The sequence below is a fragment of the Telmatherina bonti genome (genome assembly GCF_933228915.1).
Source record: "Telmatherina bonti genome assembly, chromosome: 22".
NCBI classification, from domain to species: domain Eukaryota; kingdom Metazoa; phylum Chordata; class Actinopteri; order Atheriniformes; family Telmatherinidae; genus Telmatherina; species Telmatherina bonti.
Genome location: NC_136631.1, coordinates 17557998 through 17584399, shown reverse-complemented (window position 1 = coordinate 17584399; position 26402 = coordinate 17557998). Strand labels below are relative to the sequence as shown.

The 26402-nt window shown below is 37.2% G+C and overlaps 1 protein-coding gene across 1 annotated transcript in view; it reads left to right on the top strand.

Moving 5' to 3' along the window:
- ltk (leukocyte receptor tyrosine kinase) overlaps positions 1 to 26402 on the top strand; it is a 60277-nt gene that overhangs the window by 17758 nt on the left and 16117 nt on the right. Inside the window, exons 2-15 of the mRNA XM_079262077.1 lie at positions 8704 to 8787; positions 10527 to 10670; positions 10909 to 11137; positions 12612 to 12751; positions 14181 to 14318; positions 17065 to 17214; positions 17666 to 17766; positions 18647 to 18807; positions 19509 to 19603; positions 20985 to 21047; positions 21408 to 21582; positions 24109 to 24259; positions 24415 to 24543; positions 25913 to 26069. Of these exons, the coding sequence (XP_079118203.1) occupies positions 8704 to 8787; positions 10527 to 10670; positions 10909 to 11137; positions 12612 to 12751; positions 14181 to 14318; positions 17065 to 17214; positions 17666 to 17766; positions 18647 to 18807; positions 19509 to 19603; positions 20985 to 21047; positions 21408 to 21582; positions 24109 to 24259; positions 24415 to 24543; positions 25913 to 26069 (1917 nt within the window). The remainder of the gene's footprint in view (positions 1 to 8703; positions 8788 to 10526; positions 10671 to 10908; positions 11138 to 12611; positions 12752 to 14180; positions 14319 to 17064; positions 17215 to 17665; positions 17767 to 18646; positions 18808 to 19508; positions 19604 to 20984; positions 21048 to 21407; positions 21583 to 24108; positions 24260 to 24414; positions 24544 to 25912; positions 26070 to 26402) is intronic.

The window sequence follows — 26402 nt, the reverse complement described above, 5'->3', positions numbered from 1 at the left end:
TCAAACTTCTTTTTTGTTTTCAGTTTTTTTTCATGTTAAAAACAGCTTTGACTCTTTTGAGCTCTATCCTCCTTTATTAATGATCATTTTCTGTGGACTTTGCCAGCTTTCTGATCATTTTCTAACAAAGCAGCAGACAAATGGCACAATAAAACATAATCACAACTGCAGCATTAGTCATTATCAATTTGAAGTAATTTATGGAATGACCATACTGTCAGCACTCCTGTAAGTGTTTCAGTCTTAGAAAAACATCTTTGTCATGTGCTGCACATTAAGTTAATGTTTTATCTGGCCTGTTTTGCTAATCCATTTTTCCTGACTGCAGACAAACAATGCAGTGTGAGAGAATGTTATTAAGTGCTGCTTCGTCAGTGATAAAGAACTGAGGATTTATTCGCTGGATATTGTCCAACCATCCATACATAACTCAAATTGACGTTGTTGAATTGGAGTTTTAGCAGCATTAACAGTTTTATATCACTTCTGTGTCACGACTGCACCAATTTTACCAAAGAAACCACTTCTCTTGCGCCTTATCTTCAGTGAGAACTGAACTCCAGAACAGTACATTGACTTTATGCACTTAAATAATTCTGCTTATAATTTGGTCAGATGACTGACACAAGACCTGCCTCCTTGTCCGAGGCAGTCTTTGATGGTGCTGTGTTGAAGAATGAATGTTTCTCCAACTCCTGAATGGAGCCCTTTTAGAAACCTTAGCTGTGCTGATCACTGTACAGCCACAAGAAATTACAAGAGCTGAAAAACGTGGACATTTTCTTTGGACATTGTTTAAAAATTACTCCCATCTAACGTTTAAAACAAATATTGCATTCTAGCACCTCACCTTTTTGAACACCTATTGCAACAGCGGTAACTGCTGTGTATCAAAAAGCCCTGACAACACTTCAGCAAGTCATCTCCATGCTGTGTATTTGTTCTGCTCTGCTTAATTCACTGTTCTCATTGGAATTACCTGTTTCAGAGCAGAACAAATTCAAGGCATGGAGATGACTTGTTGAAAACGTACTTCCAATCTCTGCTTTCCAAAAAGTACACATGCAGTTTTTTGGATGCTCTGCTTTAATTGCCCACTTTTTTATGGTGAAAACAGTTCCTGGATTGTTGATGCATATACATGGTCCTACATTTTTGTGAATAACAACTGAACAAATTTCCCAGCTTACCAGGGTAGTAATGGTGCATTCTACTTGTCTTGTAATTCAAAGCAATCGAGACGAGGTGACCTCATTACCAAGTAGTTGCCATTTCAGTTGCACCAAGTCAAAGAAAAAAATTTACACCTCCAAAATAGCCAGTTTGTGAACATTTACTTATTGTGTATAAAGGAAGAAATGATTACAACTATGATTATGATAAACGCCATAGACTGACACGTTTTTTTTTAACAAAACATGCCCTCTGCTACAACATCATTATTGAAAACAACAACACACAGCTTTTCAACTACAAACTTGACACAAAATATATGTAAGGGTTTTAATTAAGACAGCAATGGACTACAAGTGGTACTGACATCTCAAATGTTGCGTCCTGACTCAGAGGAAAAATACGTTCCTATTCCAGGTTGGTGCTATTTGTCCCTAACCTGTGACTTCAAGATGGCTCTACCAAGATGGTAGAGAAGCCATGGTGCTTCACTGCACTGAAATTCATAGTTTTTCTACAGGGGAGGGGTTTTCATATATCTACACATCTATAGAACAGATGTGTGTACAAAAACTTAACTGGTTCTGCATTTTTTAAAATAAATACATAAAAGCTTGAATATGGTCAAAGCATGAGATGCAAATGAGCACTTGACAATGCTGGCTCGTGTCAGTACTGCAAGCCGATATTCATGCTGCCAGACAGCACAACTGCACAACTGCCTCACACACAAATCAGATGTGTGTGAGGCAGGAATCTGGTAATGACACAGCTGTTGCAATGAACAACATGTATGTTAGACAATGATATAATATAATACACTACAATATAGATTTTTTTTAGATTTTATTTTAACATGGATATCACAATTACAAACCAGACATAATCTGAAGAGGGAGAAAGAATGAGGATAGTCATGGCAGAAAAAAAGCACAAAAAAATCTGAACAAAAAAATCCAAATACGATGCGAAGCCTGCCAATATTTTAAGGAAGTGGCTTAATGTTGCTGACCATACTACTTTAGGATTCACACTGCAGAGTTCTTTTGTATGATGCCATTGTAATGCAGGTCGCCATTTTATGGGTGAAGGGGTGAAAGAGAATGATAGCCCAGGATAATTATTGCCTGCGGATAGCATATTGTTGTTTTCAGTTTGTGATGAAATTTAACAATGTTTACCAGCTGGGTTGTGATCGGATGTAGGAGTCATTCCACCGACCAATCATCAAACATCTCCAACAGCACGCCTTCACAGTTTAGATGCAGCGGGCTATTGGTGTAGTAGCTCTGTGCTGCTGTCAGTTTTCAGGAGGATGTGGTGAGGGGAACTATCTTTCCTCATTAATTAGAGCTTAGCAATTATATTCTTTTGTCCCAACAACTCAGCTGGTGACTCGGAGGGGCATGCCAGTACAGAGCTGTACTGGGATGCCCCCTCTGTCAAGCCAGGCCAGGAACAGATCCAAGCTGATTAAAGAATATTTATTACTGATCAATACATTTGATTTTACTTCTATCAAGTCTCACAAAGACTGAAATTGTTGATGAATGATGTGTTCATGTGTAAGTACTTGTTAACTATCCAATATGTCTGGATTTCCTCCCAACTTGTTCCCTTGTAACAAAGCATAATGCTGTGTATTATTGTCAAGTGTTACCATTACTTCTTTCCATAAAACCCCCTGTCAGATGAAGACAGCTTGTTTTTCCTGAATTGTAGTAACACTGTTGCCGTCATAAAAGTTGTTAATGCTGCTTCACTGCTCTTTTTTATGTATTTGTTTATTTTACCATTTTATTGTTACTTAAATTTTTTCTTGTGGTTTTTTTTTTTTATTCACTTGCTGTACAGCACTTTGGTCAGCTGTTTGTTGTTTTTAAAGTGCTTTAGATATAAAAATGGTATGGTATGGTAGTAAAGCCCTTAAGAAAATAGCACTTTGGGGTTAAGGAGCAAAAGAGAAAGAGGGTCCAGCCCATTTAGCCTGTTAGATGTTGGTCAGACAAAGGAAACATTGTGATGGTGTCACTTTGAACTCTGGGACTACTTTCTGAGTTTCACAAATAATGTCCCTTTTAGTGCCAACAGAGACCTGCAAAGACCACTCTTGCTTTCCATCAGGGGTCTTAGACATTTTAAAACAGCAGATCATATATATATATATATATATATATATATATATATATATATATATATATATATATATATATATATATATATATATATGTATGCATGTATGTGTGTGTGTGTGTGTGTGTGTGTGTGTGTGTGTGTGTGTGTGTGTGTGTAAAACAAAACAATTGTAACTAAATCACTGACCCAAACACACAGATGTGGAAATGATGCAGAACTCACATGTTGTCAGAGCAAAGCCAGCAACAAAAAAAAGTAAAATACTTGGTTTTATTATCGGAATATTGCTTTGAAATCTTCTCAAGCTGCAACTCTAAGGTTATTTGAACTGACAAGCAGCCAGTATTTACATGGTTTCCAAAAAGCTCCTCAAACAGGCATAGCTGTCTTTCCCAGTTGCAGAAAAAAAGAACCATTTGAGGAGAAAGTGAAGGGTGAGGCAGTCAGAAATGGAGACGTGATTAGTGGTGACAGCTAGTTAACTACCTTTTGTGTTAGGGAAAGGCAAGGTTTTGGACCTGTTCAGGATCTGCTTCTATCACTTGGATTTAACTAAACTACAAACAAAAGCTTGAACTCTGCAGTCTAATGTCTTTGCCTCTTTTAATAGTACCAACAGCACTGAAGCGCTGTTCAAAAGCCTGTGCTACACAGTACAGCAGGCACTGTGATCAAAGAAAATGGCAGCTGTGTTGGTTGATGATGAAACTGATATCTTTTTCATAAAAGAGAATATATGAGTGTTTTGTCCCCCCCCACCCTCGCCCACTCCTTTTTTTATTTTAAATCTGAACCGAACAAGTCAGAAAGAAAAGTTGAAAGGAAGCATGAATTGTGGGGGATTTTCCAAAACACTTATTTAATGTTAATAATAGCTTGATGAGGTTTTTTTTTCTTCTGTAGGCTGAAATCCCTCTCTTTTTTTGACAGTTAAAGTTGTCTAGTTTCCATAATCAGGAATCTATCCATGGTAGCTTTTATTCCATATTTACCAATGAATAGCTCAGCTGCCATTCAACAAAATGACCCCTCAACTCCTTATCATTAGCATCACTAACTGATTTTGATAAACAGCCTTTTTTAATAATTCAATTTGTCCTGCTTGACTTCCTTGACCTTGCCTTCCAGGCACTATAAAACAGTAATATCACTGTTCAGAGATCACTACCGGATTTAAGTTGCAATGACCCACTGAGATGTGATCATCTCCCTCATTGTCCACTGGTCATGCTAGTTAGTTTGTTGAATGTCGTGTCACGCGTAAACTGCCCAACCCCCACCCTTCCAGTGCACGTTAACAGCCATGTCAAGGCACTTCATCTAAAATAAGACCTTGTCCAACTGTTTGTGGTGTCCTAGCAGTCCAAATCTATTTATGTGTCTATTTTTTCTATTTTTTTCAGTGCCATGCTGCCATCTTGTCCATCTAGGTCTTTCTGATACTTTGCATCATCTTAAACATTACTGCTTTGTTGACACATTTCTTACATGTATCTAGGCAAGGCAAGTTTATTTGTATAGCACCTTTCATATACAAGACAATTCAAAGTGCTTTACATGAAACATTAAAAGCATCTAGTAAGATTACACTTTAACCTCTTTAACCTTTTTAAATTTCATGAAAGGAAAACTGACAATGTCATCTGTCAACAGAAAATAAATCTTTTATTGTAGGGCAAAAAACTAACAAAACATGGTTGATTCCATGTTTGTGTTGTCACCATTTACTACTTCACCCTGAAAGAAATAATGTTGTGAAGGTTTTCTTCTCTCTAGACACAGATTTGAATTTACCTTGTTGTCTGCCTTTTTGGACAGTGATGTAGCGTGAGAAAGCTGACAAGCCTTTACTGAATTACCGACCAGGAAATCGGATCTTCTCTTTAATTTTTCCACTAATCTGAAACATGGACTTCTCTGGTTTTTAATGTAGCATTATTTCAATACCTCTGCAGGTGCAGCCAAGTAAGAGTAACATTACATTGAAGACTCAAAAACCTCTTGCCGTTGAGATGCAGGCACTGGATGAAGACATAAGTTTCCAAACATGCATCAGTTTGTGAAATCTCTGTTTGGAAATAACCTGTGCAGTGAAAGAAATGCATGTTGTAGCATCTAGGAATGAAAAAAATGGCTGATCACTTTGATCTTTGTTACAACTGAAGAACTGTTGTATTCGGACTAATCGTTTTTTTAAATCTCAGAAAGAGCAGAAGATGCACCCATCTTCTTCATGGATAATCTATATATTCCATTTGGTTTTCCATCTAGCAAAAGGGGCATAACATCCCGCCCTAAAATAGGTCTCTAAAATAGAACTCCTCAGAGTTCTCTAAGCAGAGGAGAAAATATCAGACAGAAAAGACAGGAGAGATATTTTCTAAACACTAGATGACAGTGAATTAATTAAATGCTCCAGAGGATCATTGAGGTATCATGTCCGTGGTTCATCTCATTAGAGATGCTCTTACTTCACCAACCCAACACCACAATACTATCGTACCTGAAATGAAAGTATACTGTACAAAGTACACGGAGGTATTAAGCAACAGGTAAAATGCTAAATGTTAGTTCAAAATGGAGTTAAAACGTTGATAGTGGGAAAATTGCCAGCATGTGAAAAAATAGTGCAAGAAAGAAAATAGAACTATTAGCATGTGATTTCCTAAGTTTTCACACAGTTTGTAGGATAATTTTATTTTAATAATTTTTTCATTTAAAAATGCTTATAATTACACAGTCTAAACAGAGTTTAATTATATGATTAAGTTTATTGATTTGACAGTCCATTATGTGGCCATTATCACCAAAATATAAATTCATCTGTTTTTTAGGATCAACCAATGCAGCTTTTGAAATTTTATTTCATACCTACAGGGTCAGCGACACCTCCACACTAAGACGTTTCTGAGAATGTTCTGGAATCATAAGCAAAGACTGCTCGCAAGAAATTTTTCGGCAAAGTTAGGAGAGAATTAGCATCTGTAGGGATTCTCAAAATATTTAGGAATACAGCCCCAGGTTCTGTGCTTGAGCCATTAAACCTGCATAACAAGCAGCATAAATTCACCCACTGAAGCATCAAAGCTCAGACAGAAGTTTGACCCCACAGGCAAAAACAGATTTGTCAAAACACATTGATTTTGATCACTGCATGGATATGTTTTGGTTACACATTCACAACACAGAGACAGCTGCAGTAAAACTAACTTTTCTCACCAAATAATTTAGCAGAACTTGCATATACAGCTATGGATGCATTTTCTTATGAGGATCATAAAATGAAACTTGCTACTCTGAAGACACAAAACAGAAACAGAAAATGAAGCTTAACAGCTACAAACCAAAATGGCCACTCACAAAATCAGCAGTAAACCCCAAATGAGCCGTCATCACCACAACACAAATGGTCGCATTCACAGTATCATACCAGTAGAAAAATACCACACAAACCACAAACTACGAAACACACACACAGAAACACAATACACTCCCCTCAAGACTAATCAGCACTGGCAGCCACAAATGTGGTACCTACAGAACACATAGCAGCGTGTCCTTACACTGATGAAACTCAACATGCTGACTCACATGAGCAAATCAGTCTCAAAAGAGCCTCGAGCTCAGAGCCACAAACAGACTCAAGACAAATGCATTCAGCATACTCAACAAAAACTTAAGTGCATCTCTGGTTGGATTTACTGATCAACAGTCTAACCTAAACAATACTTCAAAAATAAAACCAAAAAAAACAAACAAACATGCTCATTCCTACCTGGTAATGAATTATGTGGTAAAGTCTCAAAGCTGCTGTAATAATTTACAATAATTAGTGTGTGAAGGGAATTTTAAGGGCTAAACTTGTAAACATGAATTAAACCACGGATATAAGTCCTACATTAGAGATGCAGCACGTCCACCCAACAGTCTAACTTAAGTTAATTTACACAACCAGTAAACCTCTACAAGAAATGTATCCCAACCATACTGCCATTTACCCGTGACAATATGAAATGAAAACTGTATACAATGTAGATGTTCACAAGTCCTTCTTTGCAAGTTCAGGTGAAGTCGTAAGACAGTCTTTAAGTCCAAGTCAAGTCTTTTAAGTGTGAGTCCAAGTTGTGTATCAAGTCACTGGAAATGCAACAATCCTCAAGTCCTCATCTCTGACAAAGAAAATAAAATTAGATTTATTATGTTGTAGAAAATGGAATTAATCTTAAAACCCTTCGAGATGTAAAATGGAACTGAAGCAGCAAAAACCCTGTTTAAACCCTGTAAATTTCATCAGACAGGCCTTATATATCCTCACCTTCACAATTAGCCACCTGTGATCATTTACACAATGACGCCGCTGTATTTCACTGCACAGGACAGTACGCAACTTTACTAAGGAAAATAGATCTCTTTTTTTCAGCCACTAAACAGAAATCTTCATTACCCACAGAAGAAAAAGCAGATTAATCTTCTGCAATCAACTGAGATGTGGCAGCATAAAGACAAATTAGAGACTATAATCAAAAACTGAATTAATATCTGCAGACTTCTTTTGCAACCTGACAAGGATTGCTTCATTTTCCACTGAATAGTTTACAGGAACAGAAATTTTTAGAAGAGGAGTTCAAATTGTTTTTGCTCATTTTCTTTTTAAAGTTTTGCATGAAAAACAAATATTTTAAATCTAAGCCGGACAAGTCAGAAAGGAAAGACGTAAGGAAGCTTGAATTGTGGGGAGTTTTTCCTCTTATTTAATGTTAATAATAGCTAGTTTTTTATTTTAAAACTATGTAATAGATTTTGCCATATTTCTGTGATGTTATGAGTTATAAATTTCAAAGTTATAACTTGTTAATTTTATATTTTACCCTTAGAGGGTGTCATCAGGAGAAGGAAACTTGATATTCCACTGCTATGCTGATAAAACTCATGGATGTGTGTCCAGATGACCCTGAGCCTACTAATGCCCTTTTAAATCTGATATTAAAACATGAATGGCAGGAATGTTTTATACTGTAGTTTTAGAACAAATCTTTTCTGTGTGTGTTACTGAGAGAGAAGGAGAGAGAAAATGTGGATGGGAGACTTTTTGGATTGGTTTTTTTTCCCATTATTTCTGTAAAGCACTTTGGGTTAGAAGTTTGTATGAAAAGTGTGTTATAAATGGACTCTAGCTGATTGATTGAAATGGTTGAACCACAAACTCAGAAAAATGGCCTTCATAATGCTTTGAGTACAGCAAATGAGAATGGCCTCAGATATGCGCTGTAAGTGCTACAGTACAAGCTCACATTATTTTTGTCAAGTGTGTTGAAAAAAGAAAATTCTTGTTTTCCTGGTGTGCTACCGTGATACTGTGATAATAACACAAGCCTTTCTCTGTCTTTCTTCCAGTGAGCAGCACCTGCCAAACTCTATCTAACAGATTTGTGGAGGAGAACGCCTCAGATCCGTTGTTTCCGCAAGATGACAGCCAAAGTAAGCGTTATGTAACTACTAATTACGTTTTTCCATGATGACCTGTTTAATTACTTCCCATGACAAATGCATCTGGATATATTTGTTTGGTAAAGAGGAATTTAAATTTTTTGCATTTCACATCTGACAAGACGATTAAAACCCGAAAAAAAAAGTTTGAAAATGACTTTAAAATGATGAATATGCATATTGGTAAATATCCACAAGCAGAAACTATCTTCTCCTCTTTGAATCTGAAGTGCAAGTTCGACTTGAGGTGTTGGGAGCAAATTACTGTTATATTATGAAGCTGAAAGAACAAAGTGTCCCAAAAGTCTCATGCTGACACCAACTAAACTGTTTGGCAAAGAAACATGTTTTGTGATAAAGGTGGGCTATTTTTAGCGGGTTTAAAGTAATGAGCGTAGGTTTCAATGAAATAACAATTTAATTATGTGACTCATATTTCTGCGCTTTATACCCAGAGGGATTCCTGCAGAGGTAGTTTCCTCTTCAGTCATCACTAAATGTCTGCAACGTGTCCTCCCATCCTATTCAGTTAATTAAAACTAACACATAGACACACAATCCCAGAAACCCCAAAGACAGGTTCACTCGACTATTAAATGGATTTTGGTTTGTAATTATTTTCTGGTGGTAATTTAGGCACATGCCAAAAAATACACTTAGTCCAAGTCTTACTTTGAGTAAAACCAGATAATAATTTAGGACTGATACTGTTATTGAAGTGTTTCGTTTCGTTTTGTTTCATTCAGTTTCGTTCAGTTTAGCGATACTGTTAGCTTAAAGAATTTTTATAAAAAGGCACATCCTTCTCCACACCAGCAGGCTTCTTCACTGTAACATGGCTGACACTCCTCATAATAACATGCATTTGTTATCGGCTTCTTGTTAACTCTTTTTGCCTTAAATTTATGTTAACCTCTAAATAGAATATTATCTCAAGTGGTCCTCATTAAGGAGAAAGTTGTGAATGGTTGCTATTTGTTTTTTGACAAAATTCTAATTATAACAATACATTGTAATAAATTATAATACTAATTGTAATTATTATTATCTATCTAATAGTAATATCAAATAGATTATATGGCACTTTTCAAGGCACTCAAAGCACTTTACATTCATAATTCAATCCCACCTTCTGATGATAAGCTACAGGTGCCCAGGGGTAGACTTACAGATATATAGCAGCCAATATGTCAGCAGCCTGTCGGACCACCACCAAACATTTATCCACAGGCAGAGAGGGTAAAGTGTCTTGCCCACTGCCCACTGGACAGCCCACTCTACTAAACATGACACATGGAGCGTTTTTCAACATCCTGTTTTTGTTGTCATGAGATACATTAAATATATTGTTTATTACCCACTAAAAAACAACCAATAACTCACCAGTCATGCCTTCTTTTTCATTTAAACAGATCAGCTTGGTCTTATCATAAATCTTGTTCCTTTTCTGCGAAGTTTAAGAAACAAGTCGCTTTTGAAATAACCAATGTTCAGCTTTTTATTTTATCATAATAATTAACACACATAACATAACTCCAGTGTCAGGCATTTATGGTATAAAACAACCATGCTGAATAAAACAGTTCAGTTTGGGCAGATGTTATTCAGTCATGCGTGCAGCTAACAAACAAGCCAGCTTTGTCACCATATGAATTGCAGTTGCTGCATTATTTGCTCTGTCTTTTGTTATTTTGCTGGGAAGGCCTCCATCTTTGAAACTTATTTTGCAGTTACCTCCTGTGATTTTGAGTCACCGTGCTTCTGGACTTTATCACATAACACCACTCATCATGACTGGTTAGTGGTGTCACCACAGCAGCAAGATGGTACCAAGAGGATGCCTGCAACAGACCACTCTGTGGGAAGATCTGATGGTAAGACTTTATTAGAGAAGACACGTGGCAAAACTACTATTAAATAAACTTTTTTAATCTTCTACTTTTCAACAAGTTGCATTTCCTCAGACATTTAGTTTGAATTTGAAATCATGTAAAGGTCTGAGATTTGCCTCAGTGCTCAAGCATTTGTGTAATGATTTAAAGGACAGACAAGATTATGAAGCAACCATAAAACTGTCAAGCATGACGTTTCCACTTTGTTTTATTACCTCAGGGCATTTTCTTCTCCTAAGCTCTTCATCTGCTGCTGGTGCCGCTGGGAAATGTGAATACCACTTAACGAGTCCGGTCTTGCCTGAAAGCAACACGCACTGCATCCTGCAGGTGGCCCTGTATGAGAGCAGGTCAATGATGGGGAACCTCACAGTCCTGATCAAGCCAGTTCTGTCAGATTTAGCTGTTCACTCCGAAGTTTTAAACCACAGGAGAAAAGACAACCACAGGTCAGCAAACACACTGCAACAGCCTTTCCACAATTATGAAATCCTGCTTGTGTATGACAGCAACCTGCTTGTGTACATCAATAATTCAGCACACTATTATTCCATCTTGTGTAAAACTAACTGGTTTATCAGCCAAGGAGCTCTTTTGTAAAAAAAAAAAAAAAAAAAAAAAAAAAAGAAGGGGAAGTCAGATTCACAACAATGAAAGCTGACAAGCATTCAAATAGAGCAAGACCGAAGAAGCTAATCAGTTTTAGAGGATCTGGCCCCAAGTTAAATACGTAAACTGTAGCATGGGATAGAATGGACAGAATTGTGACTACGGAGAAGGGTAGCAGTCCTCTAAGTGTAGTTTTGAAAATGAAATGTGGTCAGGTATTTCCTATTGATCTAACACTGAAGTACAGCCATCTTTAGAATGGCTAAAAGCCTTCTGCTCTCAAGATGCAGGTGGAAATTAATTTATATGTAATTGGTGGGGACAGAAGAGGGATGGATGGGCATGTTCAATAAGTTTCTACATTGGCTATCCGAGTGTCTGGGCAGTAATGGACTTCACAATTTCATTATGAGGGACACACAGACAGTGTTTTCATTTATTAAGCTACTCATTTATACCGTACAAACGACTCAACAGAAAAAAGCACAGCTACCTTCCAGCATGACCATACCAGTATGACGTGTTGGTTCATCTTGTGCTGACATGAGCAAACATGCCGATCTCAGAATGGTTGTAGAAATTAAACATTCATGATTCAAAAGATTTTTTTTTTTTTTTTTTGCAGGTTTGAAATCATTTTGATGTATGAGTATTTTAAAGAGGACTCGTTGAGAAGGATTTATGATGTGTGGAGTGTGGAAAGTGTCCTTTTACATAATCAAAGTGGTACGTTTTAGATTTTAACAGCCGTCATTAAAGGGAAATCTGCGGCTTGATGGCAGCTCAAATCACGCTGCTGTGACCCAGCTTTGTAAAAGAGGACAAACAGATGATATCTGCCACAACTATTTTGTGTTACCACAGATATTTCTGCTGACTTCATGTGGAAAATAGCAGCAGGCACATGACATGAAAAGCTGCACAACATGTCAGTTAAACATATCTTGAATTGTAAAACATCTTGAATTGTCCAAGAAAACATTGTAAAGACGGAGCTCTTTTTATTTCCTTTATTTTTCATCTATGAAAATGTTCCTAATTAAATGGGTTTTTTTCCACTAAAAGTTTTGGGGGTTCAGAATTATTAAAACATGGTCAGGTGGCCGTTGCTTAGAGACAGATGCTGCCAGCACTTCCAACAATTCTTTCATACATCGAAATAAACCATCTTGTTGGTAATGATAAATTACATTTCAGTTCTGTTAAAAATAGCAGCTGCAAATATGCTGAAGATGAGAAGAAAAGACGTCTCCATATTTGAATGCATATTTTATTGTATTATCAAACTAAATCCAGATGTTTTGGGTAACCCAGGGCTGAATGGGATGTTCTTGAGACTGCGATTGGCATGGTGGATGAGCCCTTTCAGGTGACCTTGCTTTACACTTACTGCGAGTCTCAAGATGGTGCCAACATGGCTCTGGACTCTCTGAACTTTATAGACTGTGAATCAGGTGAGTTATTTGTGTCCTATACATCTACAATTAGAGCATCTCAGTCAAAGCAGGTGTTGTAAAATTCAGAGCAAGCGGATCATCTTCATTCTTCTATTTTAACTGGAAACTTGCTTTTGATGTATATATAGACACATCTGGAAATACATTGTTTTTAAGTAGTTATTATCAAAGTTAAAGTTATTGAAATGTTGAGAGGAAGTTATTTTTTTCACCCAGTCTCCAACCAGTTTACTATGACGCAGCTACTTTTACTTGACATTCAAAGTTGGTCTTTTTCTAACATTTGTTGGTCTCTGAGGCCATGTTTCCGCAGCTTTGACCATTTATTCTCCCAATCTTTCACACAGAATGTTTATTTCACTGACTTTTCTCTCAGGCCTCTTTCACACCTGTCATTAACAAGCATCATGGGCATTTCAGTCACAAATGGACAACTATGAGCGTGTCAGTTCACATTAAACGTGTCTCAAGTGACCGCATGTGATCGTAACTTATTTCCTTGCGCCTTAAACACTAAAAATCATCCTCAGTAGAAAATAATTTTACTTTCTGTAATGCATCTGTCATATGTGTACACTTAATGTACAGGAACATATTTCCCATTATCCAAAGCTCTCTTTACACTGGGTTTAACAAACACCTGTTATAATGAAGAAAGAGGATTCCTCATCAATTACTCCGGCTATAGAAGAAACATATTTGTACCTAACTTTTGATGAAAAATATAACATGGACACCATACAAAGAAAAATCCTTTCAGAAACCATACTGCTGACCTGGAAGCAATTTTATAAATGATAGTTTAGCATGGTTCAACATACCTTTGCTCTTCCACTTGAAAAAAAAAGAAAAAGAAAAAGGAAAAAACAGGCATAAAGGGCCTGTAATTTCATGTAAAATGAAATGCTAACTGTACCAGCCATGAAACCTACTGCATTTAAAGTTTGTCAATATTTTATGATGGTGATTTGTGACATAAAATATGTTTTACCATGATGTTTTTAATCCTAACCAAGCAATTTTTGTTCTTACCTCTAAAAAAAATGAAAATGATTCATTCTCATAATTATTAATCATTACAATCACCGAAATGGCTCTCATGGTGAGGATGAGGGTGCATCATAGAAAGAATGTACTTTATCCCGAACAATGGCTGTTACACAACTGTAGCCTTAAGTTAACGTAAGTGCTTTAGTAATCTGCTTTTGTGCTGCTGACTGTAACCGAGGAGTGGAATAAATAAAGTTATATATGGATGTTAGCCCCCCCCCCCCCCCCCCCCCCCCCGCCCTCCTCCCTGTCTCTGTTCAATTGAGAATTGCTTCATACTTTGCAAATTTTATCTAATCAGTACCCTAAACCTTATTAAAATTACACAAGAGAGCTACAATTTCCGTTATGTAATTGTGTGATTGTTGTGCTGCAGAAGGTGATGTCGTCGCCCTGAATGGAGAATGTGAAGAATCTTTCCTCTGTGAAAACTCGGACGGCTGCATTGCCCTGAGCCAAGTCTGTAATTTCCACACAGACTGTCCCCTTGGAGAAGACGAGGGCTTCGTGTGTGGTGAGGCTATGTTTCCTGCTTTTCTTTTTAATAAAATCACAGAGTGCACAGTAGGTTCAATGATGATGAACGATTTTAATGAATTCCACCTGAGTGTTCTGAGAATGTTAGCAAGAGATGTTTAAGTCTTGTATGACAATGGCTGAAGAAATGCCCTAAAACAGAGACAGGAGTTGCTGAAGAGCTGTAAATTTTTAGCACTGGCTCTACAAAATGTTAGATGTTATTTCTTTGATCAATGATTTAAGGCCTTTATAGAATACGTCTTTCTTCTTGCTTCATAACATACATGGGGGGTTGGTCTTGCAAGGATGTATTTTCTTGGAGTACTTTTCATTTGCACCAACCTCACACCTTGAAATATGACAAGCTTCCACTTCCTCTTTGGAAACATCAATCATTTAGCATAAAGAAACCACTTCACTGCTCTGAGAATCAAAAGGCCTCGCTTCAGGCTGCAATGAAATCAATATAGCAAGAGCTATTTAGAGTCCATGAGTTGTTGGTCCCCAGGGAACAGCGCTGGGCTACAGTGGGAACGCAATTAGTTCAATGGGCCCTCTGGTAAGATTGTGGGAGTTTGTGATATTAAAGGCACAAACTGGCATTTTATTAATGACTTTTTCTCCTTTTTCGGTTTCAGACAGTTTCTCCATGTGAGTCCAATTGAGAAATGACTGAAACGTACATAAGTCCATTCATGCATGTTCCAGATGATGTGATCATAAGTGGACACTTGAACAGTAAAAAAAATATATATATATACACAGAAAATTAGATTTTCCTTCATACTGTTGTTGAACTTTTTGTAACAGCTTGTTGCTGGAGCTTATAAGTCGTAATTTCATAGCAACATTTCAACAAGATGTGTTGGGAAGCCTGTCAATGTAACATTCCTGAGATATTCTGAAGTTGTGAGAAAACATTTTCCACTTTAAAGTTCTTGCCTACATTTTTTGGCTGGATGCAAAGGGATTTACAGTGTCATATAACTGAAATGCAAGTTTGACAAGTTTCGGGTGCAAGAGAGATGAAGACACAAACTCAAGGAAAAAAGGGGAAAAGGACTTCAGAATCTTATTTAAATCACTACATTGGCAGGAAGAAAAACAAGAGCTAAATAATAAGAACTCATAAACATCTACTACTGATAAAAATTAAATACTTAAGGAACTAGGTTTAGGTTTTAGGTTTGTATAGGAACATTCTTATGGGTTTTGTTTGTATTACATATTAGACATATATGCATTGATTTGCTGTGATCTGCCAAGCAACTAGGAGGAGTTAAGCATGGTTTATAATCGGGTGTTACTTCAGCATCTGCAGAGAGATCTCTCTCCAAGCTCCAGCACGTGCTTGTATTAGTTTATAATAAAATACTCATTGTAAGAAAACAGTTGACTCTTAGATGTATTACAACTTCTCAAGACCAGAGTATTTCCACCACAGGTTTAGGTAAACTTGATTCATCCCTGAGGGGAAATTAACTAAGACAAAATGTGAAGACAAATATTGATCTAGCAACGAACAAAAGAAACCAAGAGGTCTCTTACACTACACTGGAGGAAGACTAACCAAATGGGGTACCGTACAGGTGTGGCAGACAGCAAATTAAGACCAGGTGTTTAAGAAGCAGGAAATTAATAGAAAAGAAGGGGTGAACTCAACAAAGCAGGAAACCAAAACCCAGGATTAAGACATGGCAAGAAGCTATTGAACATATTTCATCTGAAACAAGTACGAACTATACAAAAAAAACAACAAAAAAAAATAAGGGAAAAAACTATGACAGCAGTCTGGAAGGGGTCTGGATATTCTGACAACAGCTCACTCCATACCTGGTAACCAGTTAAAGCCATGCATCTTGCATTTGATGATTAGGTGATACGTATTTGCATCACCTTCTGTTTTCCTGCTGTGTACCATCTTATACTTGTATTCTGAATCTCTGGTGAATACTTTGAGCACTGCAATCATTTTGACATGTCACATGATAAAAGATGTATTAATTTATTTATTCATTGCTACACTTTGTTGAAACCTCCTATAAAGACATAAGCTTTTATAAATGTGATTTTTTTCATGACTTTTGAAGCTAATTATAACTCATGACAACTGACAGATTCTATTGCAAAATCGTTGAAAGCAACATTTTGAAAATGAGTCTTTCAGTAGCTATTATATTTAACTGCAGTATCAATAAGACCACTGGAGACAGAAGATGTGTCAAATTTTATACATCAGGATTTTGAAAAATGTTTTAATTATGTGAGGGGTGCAGAGGTCTCAAACACTTGAATCAAATATACATTTTTTCATCAATTAAATAATGTTAAAATTTAAAAGTATTTGATAATGTGACAGGTAACTGTAATGGTTTATCTGTGGTGAACATGAATAGTGTGCTTAGGTTTTTTCAAAAAGAAGCACAATATCTATACCTGCTGTCTCCAATATGCAAAAATTCAAACTGTTTGATGACAAACTGGGGTCTTAAGAAAACTAAATCATTAACCAATGGTATGCAACATTCTTCCATTTTACATCATCGGTGCTTTGCACCTGCAGATAGATGAGTTTTACATACATGGCTCAGTCTAAAGCATGGAGACATGTGCATTCAGCCTGTTTAGACACATGGACTTGTGCTGTGGAGGAGTATGAATCATTTGGGTAGAAGATGGACTTTTTAGCAGCTGTGGTCTCTTTCCCAGTGAAATTTGATAACTGTCTGCTTCCTTCCCAGATGCTCTTCCCTTTGGCTCATACTGTTCATTTGAGTGGAATTCATGCGGTTGGTCTCCATCCAACCAGCACTTGGGTTGGAGGAGGGTCGCTGGAGATGAGCTTCTGAAGAAAGAAGACATGCAGGGTGTCACTCTGCAGCACACACCAGGTTGGTGTGTTTGTATGTGTGTGTGGTGAATTACAACCATATTTTATCAGTATTCCTCTGGTACAATTCCTCCTTTAAAATGAATTACTGCTTTGTGGAAACAATGAAAAATAACCTCATTTCCTTTTCATAACCCACAATTCTTTTGTCGTTGAAACATATTCAGTTTCTTAGATGAAACTTACATTTATTGATCTTTCTATCTCTAACAAATGGAAGGAGTGCCTTGTTAGATGACTACCACAAGGATTTTATACAGATAGTTTTAAATTCAGCTGCAGAATACAGTTTTGCAAGAAACGTCAAAGTTTGAGGTTTGAGTTTTTGTTAGTTCATATTGAGCAATTAAATATTACATTTAAAACTTAGAAAATAATAGAAATAATAGAAAAAAAAGTGGGTATATTGCCTGGTAAATTTTCTGCATCACATTAGTTGTGCGCCCCCCCAGGGCACTTTTTGTTCCTGCAGGTTCGAAAAAGTCAATCCATTCAAGAAGCTTCCATCCAGAGCTCTTCTTTCCCTCGTCCAATCTCTACCACTGCTTGCCAGGTCAGCTGCTCAGAAATGACACGAGTTAAAAGTTTAATTTTAAAGTGGAACTATTATGTGCATTTCAGGCCAATTTATTTTTATTTCTGAGACCAGAAGGGCTGGGATTGATCGAGTTATTGTCACAAATCTCTTTATTTACTTCAGACTGACCCTCTCCGTAGGCTGTCAGATCAGCCTGTGGGCAAAACGAGTGGATTGAGACTCTTCCGCATTAAGCTCCGCCTCCCGCCACTGCACTACATCGGGAGCGCGCACCACAAATGCTTTCACGGTCATTGTAACATCTCATAAACCGAAGGATTAGGCTAATATGAACTCAATAAAAAAAAATAAATAAAAAATACAATGTCAACACATAACATACAACCCTACATGTTGGAACCTGAATCAGACCCTGAAAACAAAGTGGAAAGCAACCCACAGCAACGAATGCAGCAGGATGTCTCTCTTTGGTAAACTCACCAGTCATCGTTGGAAATAACTTTATCCGACGTTTTCCACCCGCCTGATGTATTTGTACATGCTCTTGTTAACCAGTAGAAGGTAACCAATTACCGAACCTTATCCCCCGGGACGTCACAAGGATTTCCAAGCAGAAAAAAACTCTCTAAAACGACGCGTTTTTCGTCGCCATGGAAACCAAACGGAGAACGTGCTGGAACTGAAACTCAAACATGCGTTTAGGTGATAAAAAACGGTGTCGTTCACATTTCTGATGAGGATTCAACACTATAACACTGTAGAAAGCTCAGAAAACTCGAAATACCATAATAGTACCTCTTTAAAGTGTTTTTTTTCTCTCCTTCTTGGATCAGTTAATTGGCTAAAATCTTTCTGAATATCCCTCAACTGTTTTTCTACCTCTGTGTTTCTGTAGATGCGTTTCTCACTGTACGTGTACGGAGATTTTAACGGTTCTTTGCAAGTTGCTATAGAGGAAAATGGCACCACCACCGCACCTCTGGTGTGGGAGAGAAATGGTCAGTGGATAGATGACTGGGAAACAGTTGCTCTGGAGCTGACTGGCCTTCATCATGGGTATGCAATATGCAAGTTAGCAGTCTGAAGCAATGCATTAAAGAATGAAGCATGTTGTCTTGTGTCTAGAAGAGAACATTATTGGACTTAAGATTTCTCCTGAATGATAAAATGATGATATTCAGTGGAAAGTAGTGGGTCATCGCATGTAATAAAAAAAAAGTAGCCTACTGTGTTGCTCTTAAAAACCAAACCCATCAAAAAATCCAACCTGTTAAATATAAGATCATTTTCACTCCTTTAACACAATCTAACAAAAAGATTAACACATTTTTGGCAATATTTGCCATTCATCATTATGCAATAAGTAGGAAACATAGTGTATTCTTCTGCTTCCTGGTATCTATCGGTGGACAGAAGAGACATATTAAATTGTGTTCAAAAGGATTTTGAGCAAAGTTTTTACCATACAGTGATGTCAAATGCCTCAGAAACTATACGTATCAAATATGTCATGTCAGGCTTTTTAGGGCTACTGCTGACATTGTAAAGATTTGGGTAAGATCACAGCTCAGAGGCCAAAAACAAGGGGAAATCATAGCAACGGTGAACACCTAAATGGGGTTAAATTTTAATGTAATATCCTGATACATTTTGGAAGCACACACTACTGACAATGTAACAGTGTATTAAAACTTTAATGGCCTGAACCTCTGTTGCTTTCACACAAAGATGAATACCACAATTCTGCTCTGCTTCAGGTTCCATGTAAAGGTGACAGCCGTGTGGGCACAAGGCTCCTATGCGGATGTTGCTCTCGATGATATTGCAATTGGAGCTGCCTGCTTCAGCAAAGGTAAGCTGTAACACACGCGAGAAAGCACCACCATTTTTCTGCCAAGGTAGTGTAAAGCCAATACAAATAACATCTTTAAAGGCCAACTTTCAAAACTGATGTCTGCACTTTATAAAATCAAACTCAGGCTGAGCAAAATGAGCACTCAGCACAGAGTGGAACATCTTATCCTCTCAACTCATTCAGAAGGGTCTTTTGTCATTTGTGTGATGCCTTGTTTTAATATTTGACTGCAACATGAGGCTTACCAATGCTAAATGATTTGCTGCAAATCCAGTAAAGCAATGTAACAACAGTGCGTGCCAACATTCCTGTGTCTGTGTTATTGCACTTTGGGTTGTAATTCTCACAGTAACATGAGAAGACTTTTACCAACCCTATTTTGTTGTTAATTTAATTGACAAATGTGAAAGGTCTGTTTTTGTTTGTGCATGATTTAAATGAGAGGCAGTCTGAAACCTCCATGCAGGCACAGCAGTACATGGCTGTTTCTCTTCTCCAGTTTGGCAGGACTGGAACGTTTTCCAGCTGATATTGGAAATTAATTCTGCATCCCACAGTTACTTTATAAGCTCTAACTTAGAATGATATATTTCCATGTTAACATTTATGACCCTTCTCTCTTCCTGGATCCTGTTCTGGAGAAGAGGTTTGTATTATGCAGGCCCAAAAGTTCTTGTTATTTAGAGTAATTCACATATATTGGTTACAGTAAAGGATTTGGCAGAGATAAATGCATAAGCTTTGACACTAGTAAATAGACAACTTCATGGGTACAGTTGACTGCTGAAAGAAAAGTGAAAGTAAGAAAGTGTATAATCTCAAACACTTCTTAAACCTCCATGGACAGCATACTGAAAATAAAGAAAAAGGGAGGAATTGGAGAAAACATTACCACACTGCAACTTAAGCCACAAAGAATGAAATATACCATCACAAGCTTCTCACCATCATATCTTCATGAGTTAGATATTCACATTAATCACCATCAGTATAATTACATGGACATAATTGGATATTGTTTTGAATTTTGCAGCTGAGAAATTGTGGCTTGAAATTCTGATTTTCTTTTTTTTTTTTTTTTTTTACTTCCATGAAGGATGTTCAGGTGTTTGTTTTGCAAAAAGAGAAACTAAAGGAAGCAATAAAATTCCTTTACTTTGTTTACAAAGTTTGATCAGCTGTTGCCATGGCTTTTAATATACTCTGCAGACATGTTTTTCATTCTTCACAAAAGGACTAAGACACACATTTTCATATTGTGTTAAAACTGTGCCTTAAATTGTCCTAATTTCCTTTTATTTGGGCACTGAACTGAAGTAGTTTTTTTTCTCATTTTGTTCTCTTCGTTCCCTACTTTAACTAATCTGGCTCCATTCAGATCTCAACTCTCTGCTTCAAATGCATGATTATCTGAGCCCCCTTCCAGAGCCTTCAATCTCAGGTACAGTAAAGCTCAGCAGTGACCATGTAAGCTTTGTGAATTTAGCCATTTTATGCTTTTTTTAGTTTGCATATAGAAATTTTATATAAAACTCTACATGGAATTTGCATTTGCACCTTTGTTTTGATGCATGGAGTGTAATTTACAGCTTCAGCTGACTAGAGGCTTTAAATCCATATTGAATTTCCTCGTTTACAAATTAGCTGTTCTAATCTCCGGTGTCTCATAGACTATGTCATGTTTGGTTTTTATTTTTTTGGGTTTTTTTTTTTTAGCATTAAACCAGACAGAACTTCTGGTTTAATAAATACATCAAATTATTAAATTTTTTAACTTATCTTTTTAATCTTTTCTTTATAGAAGTTTCTCTGATGATTTGGTGGTTTACCTCATGTGGTGCTAGTGGACCCCATGGCCCGACCCAAGCTCAGTGCGACAGCACCTACAGGAACAAAAATGTCAGTGTCACTGTGAGAAAGGAAGGCCCCTTAAAAGGTGTCCAAATGTGGAAGGTACCTGCAACTAACCGATACCTGTGAGTAATAGAGAGGACAGCTGAAATGTTTACCTATATGAGCTGGTTATTTCTTACAGGTGATGGTTTAAGTTCTTTTGTTTGTCTTCCCACTGTCTGGGAATGTAATTTTTTCACATGAGTACTTTAAATAGGTGAAGAGATGGAACTCAAACCAATTATACAAAAAAATGTTGCCATGCATGGCAAAGATAATTTTTTGGGGGGAAAGATATAGAAACAAAATGTGACCTCTCTTTTCAGAACTGTAATGGGTTACAGTGAAGACCCCGAAGTTCAACCACACACAAAGCAGTTGAGAACAAAAAACAGTTTGAAGATGAGGAATGAAAGAAGACAAGGCCAAGGAGCAGATGATCAGTCCAGGGAAATGAGCAGTTGTGAGAGTCCAGGTTTGAGAGACAAGGTCAGGAGGGAGGCAAGGGGTCAAGATTACATAGTAGATGAAATAGTTAACCAGGACGATAGGCAAGGCTCGGGGGTCCAAAGACAAGGCAAGGGTCTGTGTCCAGAAAATCCGAGAGGCTAGAGGTGTCCATCATGGGTAAGGCAAGGAGAGGTGGGTTGGTAACAGGAGACAATCCGTAGAACACTGGACAGCAACTAGTCTGCTGATTATCTGAGGAAGAGACTGGAGAGTAGGCTCTGAGTCATAACAAAATGGGCAGAAGAGCATCTGAACTAAATGAGACTGATGAGCACAGAGAACACAGCAGAGGCAATCAGGAAGCCCCAGGTGGACTGAGTTCCAACTGATGAGTGCAGGCAGGTCAGGGAAAAATAACATGACAAGAACCTCATGCGATATCCAATGGAAAGAAATGGTTCTAAACATTTCCACTTCATTTTTATCAGTCTGCAAATTAGTTTTAAAGATTTTAATTTCAGGTCTTTCCACATTTCTGCAAAATTCTAGACAAGATTTGGACTCAGCCATTGCAAAAACTTACCTATACTATCTTCTACAGTTACTTGGTACTGATATTTTTTTTGATTAGACAGTAGTTCACAGAGAGATTTCTTTTATTTTTTTTAGATTTCAGTGGCGTAATAATAAATTTCCCATTTTTATCAATGATCCAAGCCATACCGATCAAATTGCTTCAAACCAAACCACAATACTTTTAGCAGTTTGCTAACAGATGGACTAAAGTTGTGTTTCCTGAATGTATTGTTTTCCTTTGTTCAAATATGGAGCTTCTCATTTCAACCAAAAATGTCATACTTTGGTCAGATCTGTTTTCCAACAGCCTTCTGATTTCTTCGCAAAGTCTAACATAAACTGCAGAGGGGTAGTTCAGAGTCAGCCTTTGGTTTCTTTAAACTCTTAGGGACTGCTATGCTTATTAGACTTAGAATTTAATAATTTCTTTTTATTTAATTTATATAATCCCAAATAATAATGCAAGTCATCTCAAGATACTCTAAAGCAGGGGTCACCAACTCTACTACTACCATTCTGCAGGTTTTAGTGTTTCTGTGGTACAACACATTTGATTCAAATGAAAAGTTCTTCAACAACTTTCATTCATCTTCTCCACCTACTTTTTAATAAGCCATTGATTTGGGTCAGGTGTGTTGCAGCAGGGAAACACTAAAATATGTAGGATGGGAGCTCTGGACTGGACTTGGTGACCCCTGCTCTAAAGAACACTTAATGTCAATTTAATTTCAAACTCATTCAGTCTAAATGATTTAATTTAATTCATAATAATTGCATTAATATTATCCTGATTCATAAAATGTCCCCAAAGCAAGGAAATCAAACCATGATTCGGAGCATGAACATGGTGACTGGAGACAGTAGACCTCGTTCATTTTAAACGGAAGAGACGTCCGACAATAGCACACTCAAGAAGCACAGCGGGCTGGTTTTACCATTTGGAACAATCGTTATTGATCAGCAACTGATATGGCGGCTAACTGTGGTCTTGTATGTTACACTCTGTCTTACTGGGAATTGACAGCATCCCATTCATAGACAACATATGGCTCAAATTCACCTTCATATCAATTGCCAGTCCTAGTGGTTCACATACTTCGCCAATCACAGATACCATATATGACACTGAATGATATTGTTCAAGAAATATGTCCCAAGTCAATTTTTTTAAAGAGTTGTTAAACCAGATTCTCTATATTAATTTTGTATGAGTTTCAAATAAAGCGGAGGTAAAATTACAGATCTGATACTTATGGCCATAGTCCTTGTGTTTGCTTGTTGTCCTGCCAGGTCAGATAGTCAAATACTTGACTACTTGAACCACCAGTCATCAGACCGAAAAGAGTTTAATCAATATAAGTGGCAAAGTGACTGAAACAATTTGCAGAATATTACCTAACTCAAGTGAAATTACACATAACTGAACTTGAATCAATGTTGTTTTGTATTTAATGGAGATTGTGACTATCTCTCTTGATGTTAGGAAAAAAAATGTTTGCTCATGGACGTTGTAAGCTGTCTGCCTTGCAGGGGTTGCACTGCGGAGCCTGTTAACTCCCTTGTGTTGAAATCATCTCCCCCAGAATCTCAGCATACGGAGCTGCAGGAGGAAAAGGTGCCAAAAATCACAACAAACGCAACCACGGGGTATTTATATCTGCCATATTTCCTCTGGAGAAGGGAGATATTCTTTACATATTGGTGGGTCATCAGGGAGAAGACGCCTGCCCGGGGGTAAGTAAGTGTGTGCGGACAGGCTGATGTGTGGTATCCCAGGTTTTTGTTTGTTTGTTTTGTTTTACTACAGAGAGAAGACTAGACATTGACATAGATGCAGTAGAATATATGTTTATGGGAAGTCTGTTGTTTTTCTCATGATTCCTCACCAGAGAAATCTCCTCACCAAGAAGATCTGTCTAGGAGAGTCGTCTGTAATTGAAGACAATCTCAAGGCTGAAACTGGTACAGAGTGGGCAGGCGGAGGAGGCGGTGGAGGTGGAGCCACATTTGTCTTCAAGGTGACAGAAGATATGTTGGTGCAGCAGCTATGTCCTTTCTTTGGTTCTGTGTGAGCACCTTGTTCAAACTTGTGCATCATTCCAGGTCACAATTTGTTTCCTTGGCCATACATTTCCATTTTCAGATGTTCTCTAGGCTGCTTAATTCCCCTGGAAATTAAGGAGTCGGGCTCATGTAGCCTTTCAGCTATAACTTTGGAATACACTGGGATGCTATATGACAATGAGCCCCCAAAGAAAAAGGGCATCTTTCTGTTAAAAATAAATGGTAGGGTAAAGGAAAGGGATTGGGATTGGGCTTAAGTCTATAACAAGCAGAAACTACAGTTGTGCTCATATGTATTCATACCCTTTCATTAAAGAAAAGGCTGAATTTACAACAGTCACGCAAATAACTGGAGACTTAAAAAAGGAACAATAACTAAAAATTTGCAAAATTATAATTTAGTAATATAAGACACTGTCTTTTCATTTAATAGAGTTGAAGAAAGAAAAAAAAAAAACCAAACAAAAAAATTGGTGCTGAAGAAATTAGAGCAGTTTTCTGTTGAACAGTGGGACAAAATACCTGTCAACAGGTGCAGAAGTCTGACTGAGAGGAACAGAAAACACCTGACTGTAGCGGAAACAGCAGAAAGGATCGTAAAAAATATTAGTTTATGAGTGATGTAATATGTAATAAATTGTCTTATTTGTCTGCTTTTTGAAAAAATATTTCTATTTAACCAGAATTAGAAAATAATGTGATGACTTTCATGAAATTTTTATTTATTATTACTTTAGTCAATTTCATCTTATTTTACAGGCAGCTGTTTTTTTCCTTCTTTAATGAAAGGGTATGAATAAATATGAGCACAACTGTATCTCAAGGTTTAAAAAGATACCTGGTGTCAAAAACTGGACATATGTCTTTTTTTTGAAAGCTTACATAGGACATGTATAAATTGTACTTATGTACAGACTGTACTTATGTTGGGCTTTTCTGGTCATATGTCAACCATTACATATCACATTACCATTCACACACTCACACACACATATAGCACTTCTGTTTTTATATACTAGGCACTTTTTACTATCACACATTCATATCCCAAAAAATTAATCAGGATGTTATGTGGGGTTGAGTGTTTTGCCCAAGGACACTTCGTCATGTGGTCAATGGAAGCCTGGAGTTGGTCTACCTGCTTCCTTGCTGGCATACAGCTGCTCTTCTCCTCAGCTGCAGCTGCCCCATAAACATGACTTCTGTACCTACATTATAATTTGCCTCATATTTAGTAGAATGTATTTAGAAAAAAAATCTAGAGTTGTAATCACACAGTTAATTGTCACAATTTTTAGAGTTGTTCTAATTTGGTTTTGTCAGATGGAAATGGGGGAGCTGGTTCCTTTGCTGATCGCAGCTGGTGGCGGAGGAAATGCCTACCTGGAAGACCCAGAGTCCAGTCTGGACCTGATACCACTAGAGCAGTATGAAAACAGTACCACAGCTCACAGTACCAGTGGTCAAACTGGTGCAGCGGGTAATGTCACATAAGCTGTCCTGTCAACATTGAACTGTTTTTGTAAAAATTTGTTCCAATGCTTTGTTTAAATGATTTGCAAAGCTCCAGAAGCAAAAGTTCTTACTAAAAAGAATGACAGTTGCAGAGAAAAAGTAAACTGTACGTTGCAAAATTCAAAGAGAGGATAAGCAGATATTACTTTTCAGTAAGAGACAAAAAATGTCTTTCTGGTTTCTGAATAAATGTAATATGGGTTCCCTAAAATTTTTTGTTGATGATCTTTAAGTATTAAATCTTGAAATACTTAATCTCAAATTAGCATTTGACATAATTTAGATTACCAGTCAAAAG